Source organism: Morone saxatilis, unplaced genomic scaffold (genome assembly GCF_004916995.1).
Source record: "Morone saxatilis isolate NCDOM2014 unplaced genomic scaffold, NCSU_SB_2.0 Contig18, whole genome shotgun sequence".
NCBI classification, from domain to species: domain Eukaryota; kingdom Metazoa; phylum Chordata; class Actinopteri; family Moronidae; genus Morone; species Morone saxatilis.
Genome location: NW_023339740.1, coordinates 17,060,290 through 17,075,537, shown reverse-complemented (window position 1 = coordinate 17,075,537; position 15,248 = coordinate 17,060,290). Strand labels below are relative to the sequence as shown.

At 41.3% G+C, this 15,248-nt stretch overlaps 2 protein-coding genes across 2 annotated transcripts; both read left to right on the top strand.

The window, feature by feature from the left end:
- Window positions 1-4,867: 4,867 nt before the first annotated feature.
- Window positions 4,868-10,352, top strand: hyal2a (hyaluronidase 2a). The gene is made up of 4 exons (XM_035661989.1): window positions 4,868-5,342; window positions 6,025-6,997; window positions 7,542-7,631; window positions 9,045-10,352. The coding sequence occupies exons 2-4, from the start codon at window positions 6,068-6,070 to the stop codon at window positions 9,438-9,440; spliced, it is 1,416 nt and encodes a 471-aa protein (XP_035517882.1). The 5' UTR covers window positions 4,868-5,342; window positions 6,025-6,067; the 3' UTR covers window positions 9,441-10,352.
- A 1,041-nt stretch (window positions 10,353-11,393) lies between these two features.
- Window positions 11,394-14,820, top strand: hyal1 (hyaluronidase 1). Its single transcript, XM_035662602.1, has 5 exons — window positions 11,394-11,517; window positions 11,717-11,758; window positions 11,852-12,762; window positions 12,857-12,946; window positions 14,224-14,820. Exons 3-5 carry the CDS (start codon window positions 11,854-11,856, stop codon window positions 14,548-14,550), a joined length of 1,326 nt encoding a protein of 441 aa, XP_035518495.1. The 5' UTR covers window positions 11,394-11,517; window positions 11,717-11,758; window positions 11,852-11,853; the 3' UTR covers window positions 14,551-14,820.
- The last annotated feature ends 428 nt before the right edge of the window (window positions 14,821-15,248 follow it).

Sequence of the window (15,248 nt, the reverse complement as noted above, 5' to 3'; positions counted from 1 at the left end):
TATCCCGAGTCAAGAAATGTTCTCTTATGTTGGTTATGGCCTCCTGTTATCATTGAGTCATGTCCAAACAGTATCTGTGCAACATCTGTCCTCTACACATCTTACTTGGGATGTAAACTGATAAAAAAAAGTTCATGTTTAAAGGAATATTTTAACATCTTGGAAAATAAGTGTGTTTGCTTTCTTGTTTAGAGTAAGATTAAAGATAGGCCGCACTGTCATATGTTTTTTCTGGTTTTAAACAAAAAATATATAATGCACTAATTACCTTTTAGTTACTTTTGAACAGAGCCAAGATACAGATAGGTGAAAGGATAGAAAAATCAAACATAAACCGTCTTAGTGAGGTGGTGTATCACAGGAACAGCTTCAGGTATGAACACCATTCTTTCAAAAAGATACATCCATCATGTGTGTTTTAATGGACTGGGGATGCCGGACTGTTCCTTTAAGCAGTTTCATTCCAAAATCTCCCACGGGTCTTTAATTGGGTTGAGATCTGGTGACTGCGGAGGCCACAGCATGTGACTCACATCATTTTCATGCTTAAAACCATTCAGTGACCTCTGGTGCCCTGCGGATGGCTGCGTTGTCATCCTGGAATAGACCATTCCCATCAGGATAGAAATGTTTCATCACAGGATAAAGGTGAACAACATTGTATTGGTCTGCAGTGACCCTTCCCTCTAAGGGGATCCCAGCAAAATGCCTCCCACAGCCTCTCGCTGCAGGGGTCAAGCAAGTTCTCCCGTTGTATAACTGACACATGCACTGTACACACATGTGGTGAAGGATGACTCATCTGAGCGTGTCACTTTTTTCCACATCTCGGTGCTTATTATGGTTTTTGCACCACTGAACTCTCAAATGTGCTTCAATCTTTGTAATGAGAGGTTTATACACTGCAACCGTACAGTAAAATCTAAATCAACTGGGCCTGATCGGCCTTTTTAAACATGCTACAGAGCGTTATTGGATGTTCTATAACGTTATGTGTAAATGTGTGTGGAAGCATCTTCATTCGTTATGTTTCTTCACTCATTGAGATTTTTCTTTTAATTTGTTACCCATCTGTAGCTGTTTCTTATCTTGCTAAACTAAGCTAGCTGGCTGCAGGCTCTACCTTCATATTTAATGCACAGACATGAGTGGTTTCATCTAACTCGAAAAAAGAAGAGAGTAAATGTATTTCCTAAAAAGTGTCAGTCTGCTCCTTTAAGTACCAGTCGATGGCTCTCCGGAAATAATTTCAGTTTTAGAAAGGAAACTCATTGTGTACACGGTACAATAACTTTAGTTTGCCAAAAGTAAATGGACACGTTGAGACTGCATTCAAACAAAGGTCACTTTTAAAAATGTCAGCATTTCCCGTACTTCCATGACAGCTGGTAGTACACCTTATTTTTAGCTTTTTCCTCATCGACTTCTTGAATTTCGGCCCGCCTTGCTGAGCTGTATGGCTGCTGTGTGCAATTAAAGCCAGATTTTGCTACTTATTCTGCATTATACAAAGATGGAGATAATCTATAGACATTATTTTAAAATACGACTACTTTACACTCCAATAACATGTAAGTTACACCACCTGTAGATGGCAGCAGAAATCTATACCTGTACCAACCTTAATGAGTTCATGTGTGATTACATTTGGTGTTTGTTCCATCGTATTTTATCGTATATTTACTCTCTTACCTCTGATGATAATCCAGTGCTTGTCAGACTTTCTAAAAAGCCTAAGATGTAATTAAATGTTGCCTGTAAAACACTCAAAAAGTCAAATTGTGACCAGTGGAGGCCGGTGCTGCCAGCTGGCACAATATCAAACTTTAATGGCAATGTAAACATATTTCAGTGTGCATACTTGACAAATCCCGACAGTACATGGGTAGGGCTTCCTCTGCAGGCATTCTCTGGTGTCTGTAATTGTGTGGAATGTGGTTGGGAGTGTTTTTGGGCCAGAGGTCAGTCACTTTGATGTGTTTCCTCTCCACTGGTCTTTGATGTTTTGCTAAATTCTGGGACTGTATTATGAGGATAAACCCTTTCTTGTGAAGCCATAAAAATGTATGAATTTCATGAATATGACACTGTTTAGCACTGTTTTGATCTCTACAATGTGTTTCGTGATGTATACAATGTGTTTAAAAAGGGAAACGTTATCCATATGGCTGCGGTTGAGAGAGATAGTCATTATAAATTATCAGCAGCCTTGAAAAAGACCTAAAACATGTTTTGAATTATAAACAGTAAAAAGAGATATATTGTTTTCTCGGGAACCGCTTAACATGCTGTAGCTGTTTAAAGTAAAACAGCAGTGATTAATGTAGCCTGTTTCTTGAATTCACAATTAGATTATGTTACTCTTTACTGAGGTACAGTGTAATCATACACGGTACATGTGACTGACAGAGTAACTGAAGGAAAGATTAATGCTCTTTAAATTTATGGTAGCATCCTTTAAAGTGGGTTTGGCTGCAAGCTGCAGCAGTGAAACGTGTATACAAGTACGCAATTTAGGGCCTTAAAGCACATTTCGGTACATCCCTGCAATATTTTACTTTATTCATATACATAAAGTTGGTGTTTTGGTCGGTAGATTGGTGTCGTAAACTTATCAAGGGCAAATCAAATTGTTCCAATGAAATTCTTTCCATCCCGGTTTACCAATTCACACACCATTACCCAAATGTATTATTATTCATTAAGTGTTTGGGACGTAAAGTGAAGGTGGCAGGGTGTGTTTTTAGTTCCCCTGCTATTGTTTTCGCTTCCTGACGATCCCTGACTTCTGCTGATGTAATGTTCAGGAGGCAGAGGTCGAAGGGAAGCTGAGACTAGATGGAAACCATTTTTGTTCTTTTCCCTCCCTCTTCATTCACACGGGTTGTTCTTGCTCTACATTTTCCTTAAACACACACGCACAGACAAAGAGAGAGAGAGAGAAACTGATGACATGGTGAGGTGAGTCAGCAAAGCTCGGAAAACAAACGGCGGAACAGACTCTGACACAGGAAAACATCTCACTTCCAGGCCCCGCCATCTCACCCCAGTCATGTGCTCTGGCATCCTTCAGCTCATGTGTATCTGCAAAAGGAAACGTCAAACTTTCAGAGGAACACATAACCTCCAAAAAGTTTTTCATTCATGATGACAGCTTGCTCACACTGAGATGTCCTCCTTCCCATTTTACACAGTCTTTTAGAGTATTAATACAGGTTGTTAATTTTGGTTAATTACGTGTCAGTGCGTGGCCTCTAAATTCTCTCCCGTTATCCCTCATGCCTGACCCCCGGCTCTGCACCGTCCTATCTGCTGTACTTGGCAACATGACGGTATGCGGTACTTGGTTACTTCACTGAGCCATTGCCAGTGGCTGTCATCGCATGCCTCAGGCAGCAGTGACATCTGCATGCCAGATGCCTTGTGCCCACTGTCTGAAGTGTGCTCAGAGAGCTTTAGTGGAAAAAACATTAAAATCCTTCACTCAAGTAGCAACATGGAAATTGAACTGCATGTAAAGTAACAAAATCAGTATTCGCTCACTTGTGAATGATAGAAAAGACTCACACTGTGAAGGTGTAAGGAGTATTGTAATGTCGTAGTAGACAATGGTGTATTGTGAGTACATTTATTGCCATTTTGTGGTACTTTATACTTGAACTTTACCATTTTCAAAGGCACATTTTCCTTTTTACTTTTTACTTCACTACATTTATCTGAGAACTATAATTAATTAGCAGATTTAGATTTTCCAAATAAAACCTACGATCACCTTATGAAATATAATGCAATGCAACTTAACAGTATAGACAGTTTATGGTTATAGTTTAATTTCCCTCGTTAAAAGGCTGTTTACATTTTAAAGCATCAGCCATTTCTGCTGCTTAATGAGTCTGATAATACTTCTGTACCTTTACTTGAGTAAAACACTTGATAAGTATTTGTGTTGTGTTGCTATTATTACTACTTCTTTAGGTAAAAGATGTGAATATTTCTTCCACCATTGGTTGTAGTTAGGTTAGGGTTAGTCTACTGAAACAATTTGATACATTATAACAGTGCAACATAATTTATGAGCTTTATGTTTTCTTTGGAAAGTGAACAACAAGTGAATTACAAAGTGAATGCAGTGATTATATGCAGCAAAGGGAAAGTACAGCAATTCCCAGTGAAATGCTGTGCAGTAAAAGTCTCACAAAATAGAAATATTCTGCAGCAGACAGATTTGAATTGTCAATAAGGAGTTTTGGGAACAGATTTAAGGCATTTTTAATTATCTTATTATTATAAACAACAGAGCCCTACTCTGCTAAAGTTGGAACAATATTGTAAAGATATTTGTATTTTAGTTTTTTCCCTGTGCTCGGCTTACTGTTTTGAAGTGGGTGAGATTTGTGCTAATAAAATTTCCACCTATTAATCAGAATTTAACAAAATAAAAGTCTTATGACAGATTGGTTATTATGCACCTGTCAGTCAGATCTGATCAAATCACATCCACACTCTGGGTTAGCTGGAGAGTTAATACATGTATAAAACTAAAGATGGTGTTCTATGTTTACGTTATTAAAGTTACATAGAAACACTTAACATTTAAAGCAAGTTTCCAGGTGTTTCAAGGACCAAAAAAAAAAAGTAAAAATACAGTTTTCACATAATATCTCAACGCCACAGTACTTTATAATGTACATATCTGATTGTAACGCAGCTGAAAGGTCACAGGAACACAGTGGTCATTTGTGGGCATGATCTTATTTTTAGGGATGTGGCACACTGGCCCGCCATGACCTTCTGTGCGTCTTCACACTGCTGCTTTACAGCCTATCTGTTTCACAAACCTTCTCGGACGGACTCATTCGGCGCCGTGTGTCGGCACACTTTAAATAACCACCCACGAAAAAACACGATTAAACCAACTCCTGCGTGGACTCCTCTTACACCTGAAGTCACGTGCAGGTTTAAGGTGAAGGAAGACGTCGCTGTAGCGTATCAGACACGCTGAGTGAGTTGTTAGGATGTCCGGTTGGTTTCGCCGATCCCCCCCTCTTTCTCAGGCTGAATGGAACATCCTGAAAGTAGTTTGGCTCTCGGAGCAGGAGAGTAGAGACTGACAACATCGCAGGGGGTAGCTTCATTTCTCTTCCCTTTACCGACCGCGGGCAGCCCCGAGAGCGGAGGTTAGAGGACACGTACTGGCTACCCAACCCCGTCGTCTTTTTCTTGCTCAAAAGCAATGTTCATTTTGATTTTCTCCAATTTGTTTTGAGGGGAAGCACAAGCGCGTCTTGAAGTAGCTTCTGGGTCTTTTTTTTTGGGAATGCTTCCTCAGTCTGCCAGTAAAGGTAAGTTTGTTCAGCTGCACTGAGACTGATGGGATTGGGACTTTTCTGTTACTTGTTGCTCATTCATTATGTTTTTATTTAATTGAATTGTCAGGTTTTTTTTGTTAACTATAGTTTAATAGAAAAGGGAAGTTAGAGTTTGGTAGAACATTATCTGCACATATAACCAAGGGGAGATGCTTTTTGTAAGTAAGAGACACAAACTAACATTTATCTAGGCTGTGCTTTATAGCTTTCAGCCTGCAACAAAATGTCACTGTATATTCAGGCTCTTAATTTAAAAGCATTTCTAATAACTATTGATTATTATACTGGGAATTGTCACCAGAAAAGTAAACAAATTGAATTAAATTTAACTTGTTCCTTGTGAGTTGTAGAGTGAAGAGTGACAGGGATTTTCTGTCAGTTCACACTCAAAGGCATATAAGAGAAAGTGTAATAAACAAATAAAGACAGAAAAACAACTAGAAATTGTTGTTTATTATCTACACACCTTCTTAGTTTGCAGTTGCAGAATTGATTATCTCTACATTGTGCACAACAAACCTGCACTGACTTAAAGAATTACTATAATTTGTTAATAAACATCCTACTAATTAACTAAATGAAATGACCGTGACTGCCACGTATTTGAAAAGTAAACAAAAAAAACTAAAATTTGAATCCCTTCTGTGGCTTGTAGAGCAGAGAGTGACAGTCCTGTCTGTCAATTCACATCTGAAGACATGTTGTACTGGACTCTGCCTGACTGGAAACTACTGCTGCTGACTGTACTTCTGTGGGACCGCCTCTGTGCTTTGGGGCTGAAACCCACGAGATGGCCACTGTATTCCCAAAAGCCTCTGCTCCTGGCTTGGAATGCCCCGACTGAGGACTGTGTCCCGCGGCACGGTATTCGCTTTCAGCTGGACAATTTCCAGATCGTGGCCTCACCCAATGAGGGCTTTGTCAAACAGAACCTCACCATTTTCTATAAGGACCGCTTGGGCTGTTACCCCTACTTCGAGCCAGACGAGACGCCGGTGAACAAGGGGCTGCCGCAGTTGGCCAGTCTCACAAAGCACCTGGAGAAGATGCCGGAGGGAGTTCAGAAGTATATACGGGAACCGGGTGCCAAGGGTCTGGCAGTTATTGACTGGGAGGAGTGGCGCCCACTCTGGATACGTAACTGGGAAACCAAAGATGTTTACCGCAGACATTCTCGTGAGTTGGTGCGTCAGAAGAACCCAACGTGGCCTCCGGAGCAGGTGGCAAAAGTGGCCCAGCAGGAGTTTGAGATGTCTGCCAGGAAGTTCATGCTCGAGACGCTGAAGTACGCCAAGAACCTGAGGCCCAACCAGCTGTGGGGTTTCTACCTGTTCCCCGACTGCTACAATCACGACTACAGGCGCACTCTGGAGAGCTACACGGGCCGCTGTCCAGATGTGGAGGTGGCCCGCAATGAGCGGCTGAAGTGGTTGTGGACTGAGAGCACGGCCCTCTTCCCCTCCATCTACATGGCCACCGTGCTGCGTTCGTCGGCATCCGGACGGCAGTTTGTCCGGAACCGAGTGAAGGAGGGGATGCGTTTGGCATCATCAGGCGACGGGTTGGCACGTCCTGTCTTTGTGTACACCCGGCCCACCTACGCCAACTCCCTGGAACAGCTGACAGAGGTGACGCTCTAACTTTAGAAAACACTGCCGGTCCTGAATTTGGTTTCTCTCCCTGAAACTTTCTTTTTCCTGCTTCCTGCCTTTTACAATTCTGGTGAAGGTTAAAACAACTAATGTGTTGCTGTGCGGTCTGGGCTATGATAACGTACAGTTCGGAAGCAGAAGAGATGGACTCTCAGTCACTGTGTAGCTCTAACATTCAGCACTATCCCTCTCTTTCTCTCTCTGGTCAGTGCATGCAGCATGGAGCTATAGCTTTTCCTTATCGGCAGCCACAGTCCTTTCCTGTTCTGTAGCAGACAGACACCCTCATTTGTGCGGAGTGGGCAGGATGGGTGTTGGTTGAAAATCTCGCTAACACCCTATAGACCGTTTCCACGTGGGAGAATGAGCAGATAAGAGGTGCTCCTACAGTAGCTCGTGCCCCACTAACACTTTGACCCTCTTATAGTGACACTCAACTGTGTATTTTTCCTGTGTTTGGCCTGTAAGTCTGAGAAGGTTTAAATGTGATACGGTTAAAGTGCTGCATCATCTTTTACAGACCGACCTCGTCTCCACCATCGGGGAGAGTGTGGCTTTGGGAGCAGCGGGAATCATCCTGTGGGGAGATGCCACCTATGCAAGCAGCAAAGTAAGCATCAGCACACTAATTACGAAACAAACACATTAATCACTCATCTTACACATTTGACATTAAAGTTGTGACCTGCTGCTCTTGTCTGTCATGTGTGCATCATTTGATAACTAATAACTGTTCCTCGGGGCTGGAGCTCGCAGTTAGTGGTTTCAGTCACATGGACATTTTAGGATACACAGGAGGTGTTTGTGTGTTTTTTGGAGTCATATTTAGGCTGCTCACATCGTATTTTGGACAATTGAGATAAACTCTGGTTTTGATGTATTTGCATTTGCCAGAATGAACATGGCCTATACTTCAGTCTTTATAAAGCTGAATTATGTTATAAAAATCTCATTAGAATAATAATAACATCCACAGCAAATACAGTTGTTATAAATACTTAAGATGGACAGGCATTCATTGGAGATACATCTCTTCATTCCACTTTCTTAAGGCCAAAATATGCAGCAGTGATTCATTATCAGTCATTTTAAACAGAATGACGGTCGTTTATATGAATATAGTAATTTTCCATTCTGATGAAATTCCGGTGAAAATCCACAATATTTTTCCTGTGATTGGATTAATCAGCTCATCCTACCCTGTTGTGAACGTGGTGCCGTGTAGATGAATTGCTCTTTAGGATCCTTTTTATTCATGAATGTAGTTCTAGTGAAGATGGAATTAACAGTTTCACGTCCCATTTCCTTAAAATTGAATGGGGATAAAGGTTAACCTTTTTTTTTTTTTAAATGCCTCAAGTACATCATAACAATATTTATTATTGATACAGGCTTGATATTACCAGTGGTGGTCTGTACCCATGTACATTTACTCAAGTAAATCTGACAAATTCTTACAGAATAGTTGATTAAAAGTCCAGTCAACTTCTTAAAATATTAAAATGCTGCTTATGCAATTAATCTATCAGAAACAACAATCCAATAATATAATAATATATTGATAACAAAACCTAAAAAACCTTCACATTTGATAATTAAACGTACTACAAGGAGTTTTTAACCGGTTATGAAACGGTCTCAGTTTAATACTGATGCCTCTATAGGACCTACAATCCTTATAAGACCATCAGTGAGAAGGTTGTCTGTTTAATTATTTGTAAGGCCACAGAGTCATATTTGGTCGGATTCCCATTGAAATCAATGAAACAAGGCGGTAGAAACACTCCAGCTGTTGTCCACAGCCGCCAGAATCACAAAATCATCACATAATAATTTATATAGTGGTATTACTTACTTACTACTTTCACCCACTTCTTCCACTACTGAATATTAACAGAAAGTGGTGTGGTTTCCTTTTTTAAAGTACCTCAAGTCACAACCCTGAACCTCACACACACTTTGTTAAAGGCCCACACTGCAGACTTAACTTTCTTTTTTCTTTTTTCTTTTCTTGTCTCTCCAGAACAGCTGCTCTGACCTGGACGTGTATCTGCGGGGTCCGCTGGGTAAATACCTCCTCAACGTCTCCACGGCAGCAGAGCTATGCAGCCAGACCTTGTGTGCTTCTCACGGCCGCTGCCTGCGCAAAGATCCAGACAGCGATGTTTACTTGCATCTGAACCCCTTCACCCACAGCATCACCGGTGGGACCGGCAAGCAGACGGTCGCCGGTGAGCTCGGCGAAGCAGAGAAAATGACTTTTCAAACAGAGTTTCAGTGCCAGTGCTACAGCGGCTATCAGGGAGAGGGCTGCGATCAGAGAGGGGTACGATCTCAAGCCACCAGTCCATCAGTGCAGCAATGTGTGATCTCACTCATGATCTCTCTGCTCCTCTGCTACCACGCAGAAATACTGTAGACACAGCTGCAATTTAGGTCTAAACACACCAAGTTGTGAATTTTGAGGAATGAGTAGTGTCGTTTGATTTCTTTTAATTGCTGTAAATGGATGACACAAAGTGAAATTTTATAAGAAACACTGTGGAAATTGCAAAGATATATTTGTTTAAAACTTTTTAACCTATTTTTAAACATCAGAGGGCTCGCTGGAAATGACCTTGTTTACATTTTGCTCTCAGTTTCCTCTCAGTCACTGTTTCCCAATGTGTCTAGTTCCATGTTTCTCATAGAGAGAAAACCTTTTTGGGGGAGAAATGTGATGAATGAGTTGACGTTTGTCAGGAGCCGTGTGGTGAAAGTGCAATTGATGCACTTAAATCTGGTAATAGCACAATGTATCCGAAGTGCCTGATCTTTTCTCAACATGACCTCTCTGGATCTAGTTACAGTATTACTATTTATTTGAATGTATTGTTAGGTGTTTTATATGATATTTTCTTATTTCTATCTCCAAAACATGACTACTAGTTTTCTTTTAAACCCTACAGTATTATTCAGTATATGCTAAAAAAGTAACAGCTCATTCTGTATTTCAGCAGCTAGATGAGAAGCACAAACTTATCTCTTATGACGGAGGGTCCCACACAAGCATAAAGGCTTGGCAGCGTTGTCATATCTGGGACTCTAATAGATCTTGTGGGTCTACGTTTGTGTTAAATGACATGAGGCATCCTTCAGAATTGGGTTGGCATTGCACCGTGCTTCACTTGTATTGCTGATCTTATTCTCCTCGGATCAGCCTCTATACATTTTGCTGTGTGAAGTCATCAAGTTTTTCCATCACAGTATGTTCCACAGTTTCACTCACGTGCCTTTCTTTATGTTGTTTGCAGATTTGACTTTTGTCTTAGTAAATAAACTTCTTTGTTGAGGTCTGTGTGTAATTTACAGAACACGGTGGGATGGATACCAAAATAAAGGTGAGATTCGGTTATCAAATATAATATATAACATATAATATAATATAATAATACAGGTATGCAGTGGTGTAGTAGTGCCTGGAGGAGCAGGTATAAATACTATTAATTTATACCCCCAAATTTTTTTAAAGCAGCCTGTTCTGGAAGAAGAATAAACCCCCTGTGTTATAAGCAGTGACATGTAAGACTCCTCTTGCATATTTAACTCACCCAAAAATGGTTTTATTTGCAGTATTAGTAGTTTTTAAGGATCATAATGAAATTAACCATAGCCACAAAAGAGGTGCACTGGCCATAGACAGAAGAGACAACTATATAATTATGCATTAGAGTGAAGTCTTCCGTATTTCTTACTCAATGACTCAAAAATGAATTCAGCTTGCTGAACACGACTGAATGATACACATCAAAGATGCTCATCAAATTTAGAAGTTGGTATACTAAATGCAACCTGAGTGCGTATACCTGCGTACTACTCCACTGCAGGTGTGGTTTTGCTGTTTGCAGTCAATAAACGTTAAGCCTCCGGGGGAGAAACATGTCATCATTGGCCACTTCAGGGAAGCGAAGCCAGCTGGTCCTCAGGGAGGGACACAGCTTTGCAGGCTGCTGCCTCATACCCCCCTCCCCATGTAATTGTAGGGTGCTGTTAAGCCAAGAGTTATTTTTACAGCTTTTAAGAGTTGAGCAAGGCATACATTTCAGTTTGGAGGAGGAAGAGTTCATTATGGCTTTTAGAGTAGAACTACATTGCCTTTCCAGGTCAAGTCTCTTCAGTTAACTGTTTACCTTCAAATATTGATTGACTTTTTCTCTGTTGAAGACAGACTCAGTGATGGGATGAGGTTTTAACTTGCCTATGACTTTAAATCTGTCTGCTCCTTAAAAATTATTTGCATGTCTCTTACGATTGGTTGTTAGAGGTTCTGTGCACACTTCTGATTGCCTGTTAGAAAGTATTTGCACACTCACGATTGGTTGTTAGGAAACCAGAAGCACTTCTTTTTTTGTTCCTTCCCCTTTTCATGCATGTGTCATGCAGATCATGAGACCGCTGTTTGCATTTCCCTGCAGTCCAGACCGCAAAGCCCAAACCAAAATCCAGTTGTTAAATAGGTAAGTTCCTGTTTCTGATTGTAAATTAATTTTTACTTCATTTAACACGAGATTACATGATAGTCCGTGACATGATTCCAGTTTAGCTTCACTACACCAACATTTGTGGTTGTAGTGAAAATGAGCTGAATTAATGGACAAAGAAGAAGCTGAAATTCTTGGTGCTGAAAATCTAAACAACCCCCTTTTTTGCTGTCAGTTCTGCTCTTTGAGATTCCTGTTGCCTCAACTTTAAAAGCAGGTTTGTGTGCACATAACAATTTTGCAATATCTTCTCAAGATTTCACAACACAGTTCAATGATATCAGCTCTGTTGTCTGTTTCTTCTTTGCAGGGATGAGTTCCTTTCATCCTGAAGTGCTGCTTTTCTTAAAACTGATCAGCCTTGTTTCAGGGCTGCAGTTCGCGCCATCACCTTTCTCACAGGTGCCTTTCCTCACAGTGTGGAACGCCCCTACCGCCAGCTGCCTCTCTGAATATGGCGTTGACCTCGACCTGGGCATATTCAGCATCGTCCAGAACCAAAACCAAACTTTTATGGGTGACAACATAACCATCTTTTATGCTGAAAAGCTCGGTCTGTATCCCAGGTACTCCAGCCAAAGAGAGGCTATTAATGGCGGGGTGCCACAGAACGCCAGTCTTGATGAACACCTCAGAGTGGCCTCCGACAATATACGCACCTGTATCCCTGACAGGGATTTCCAGGGCCTGGCTGTGGTGGACTGGGAAAGCTGGAGACCTGTATGGGAGAGAAACTGGGACAGTAAGCAGGTGTACTGGGAAGGGTCAAAAGCCCTGGTGAGGTCCAGACATCCAGACTGGAGCCCTGCGCAGGTAGATGCTGCAGCGCGTCTGGAGTTTGAGAAGGCTGGGAGGAAATTCATGGAGGAGACACTGAAACTGGGGCGGGAGGAACGACCGAATGGGCTGTGGGGTTACTATGGTTTCCCTAACTGCTACAACTACTACAGCGACAAAAGCGCAAACTACACAGGGGAGTGTCCAGCTGCAGAGAAGAAGAGAAACAACGAGCTGTTGTGGTTGTGGAACGTCTCCTCTGCTCTTTATCCTGACATTTACCTCAGCCTCAACCTGCGAGACCTCGGCAGAGAGGTGCTCCTCTACAGTCACCACCGCATCCTGGAGGCCATGAGAGCAGGAGCTCAGGTGACTCCATCAACACCCCCCGTGTTCCCGTACGCTCGCATCGTCTACACGTACACGTTAGATTTCCTCTCTCAGGCAAGTAGCAGATGTTTCTAACTCCAGGCCCTTTTGGGGTTATTGTGATTTGGTCTGAATATTCTGCTCACGCCTTGTTTTTTTCCTCCTGCAGGAGCACCTGGTCTACACCATCGGAGAGAGTGCTGCTTTAGGATCTGCAGGGGTAGTGCTTTGGGGTGACCATGCCTTCTCCAAATCTAAGGTACAGTAAGTGATCTGTTACTATGCTCACAGGAGCAACATGATCTGATCTTCACTCTTCGGTTCTGATTAATGGACTGTAAAGGAAACCGGAAGCAGACCCAGAAGCGAGAAAGAGAGAGAGGGCCAAAAGGAAAACAAAGTGTGGAGATGAGCTGTGTGACATGTTTTAATTTTGATGGACTTGAATTGAAGCTCACACTGGTCTGCAGCTCACTGTGTGTGCGTTCTTAAAGTCAGACAATTTAAAAAGAAGTTTGAGGACAACTTGTGCCCTTCAGTGAACTTTGTTGCAGCAATAAGTTTTAGAGTTTTAGTTCCTTCCTCAGAGGTTTTTTATTTTGTTATGAAATCTTCTCAAAGTATGTTGTTACTTTCCTGTTCTTTAGTTCATGTCTTAAATCATTTGACATTATTCTACATCTATTTAAACAAGGTTCAATGTTCAGGGTAGATTTCTTTATTATTATACAACACAGGGTTGTAGAATGAGATTAAGTTGTAGTTCATTTTATGGTGCTCACAAAAAACTAAACATTATTCAAAAAGCATGTACAGAAGATGGATGAATGAATAATAAGTTAAAGAAATAAAACTATTTTACATGGTGGAGTGCGGAGGATGTATTAAGGAGTCTCTCAGTCTGGTGGTACGGCAGCAGGGTGAACCGGCTGTGGCTGTGGTGGGTACTGTCCTTTAGTATCCTTTGGACTTTGATCAGTTTAGTTCCTCTGTAAACACTTCTTTAAGTTTCTTTAAGAAATAGTCATTTCTGAGCTTTCTTAACCAGGGTGGAGGTGTGAGACAACCATGACAGGTTCTCTGCTCCACCGATGACAACCGGGGTGTGTGTGTGTGTTCCTCCTTCCTAACAGGAAGTTAGGAAGGAGGCAACAATCAGCTAATTTTTTTGCTGACCTTGAGCAGTTGGTTGTTTTTTCTGTTTTCTCTGCAAGATTGTTAATTTCCTCCCGATATGAAGTCTCATTGTTGTTTTAAATTTCGGCTGATGATTCGCAAACTTCACAACAGAGTGGTCTCTATGTCAGGGGTGTACAACGTAAAGAGGAGGGTCCTGAGCACAAAGCACTGAAACATATAGTTTCATTTAAAAAGGCTAAATTATTTCCTAAAACATGTTGTGATGTAAGTCACATTGTATCTCGCCTGCTGGGTCATCAGCTGTTGTTTTTACCAAATGAGTAATCACCAATATTACACTTAAACATGAGCACAGTGCAGATATATAAAAGCTGTGATTCTCTTTCCTACTTTTAGGCCACTTGTGATGCTGTTAAATCCTACATCGATGAGATTCTGGGCTTTTATCTGGTGAACGTAACGTCAGCGGCCACCCTTTGCAGCCAGACCTTGTGTTCCTCTCAGGGAAGATGCCAGAGGAAGAACCTGAACTCGAGGGCCTACCTCCACCTCGACCCGGCCACGTGGACGGTGGTGTCCGAGAGGAAACCAGAGGGGGGGAAGAACTACAGAGTGTTGGGACAGTTGAGAACACATGAGGTGACACTCATGAAGTCTGAGTTTCAGTGCAAGTGTTACCAAGGGTGGGGAGGTAAGAGCTGCTCCAAACCGATTCCCAGATAAAATACTTTTCTTGAGGGAGGTAATCCAATGATGGCATGGGTCTAATCAACAGTGATAAAGTGTGTAAAGTGTGTGAAGATGAACCCCTCCAGAGGCAGACCGGGGGCGAGTTCAGCCCAGTTATCTGCTTGAGTGAATGTGGTCTCCTGTGAATGGAAATTTCCAAATCTTTGACCGGTGTGTTTTCTTAATTAATTGCTTTAGTAATTTCTTTTTTGTATTTACATGTGAGATAATGGTGCAGTTTTAAATTAAATACCAATTTAACAATGTGTGCAGACCAATCATCTACATTCCAGTGAGGTGTTTTTAATGAATGAAGAATGTTTTTTAATGACGAATCTTTTTACCATTTGAGTTCCAGAAATCAGCCTTAAAATGTCAATGAGAATAGGCTCAATACCTCCACTCAAGATGTGTCACTTCACTTTACTTGGATGTTTGAGCTCACTGTGCAGAATCATACACAAAAAGGGTGTTTTGACATTCATCGAAGTTTCTCAGTGCTCACCTTAAAGCTGAGTTTAACACGTGTATGTACGAGGTGATTTCGGGACATCAGAACTAGTCGGGAGTCTAATCGCTGAATTAGGATAATCAATTTGAATTAATTTAAGATTCAATTTTAAGTAGTTGATTTATCTTTTTTGTGGAAAAATCATATGAACCACAAATTGTTTTGTAATAAAGTATTTTTC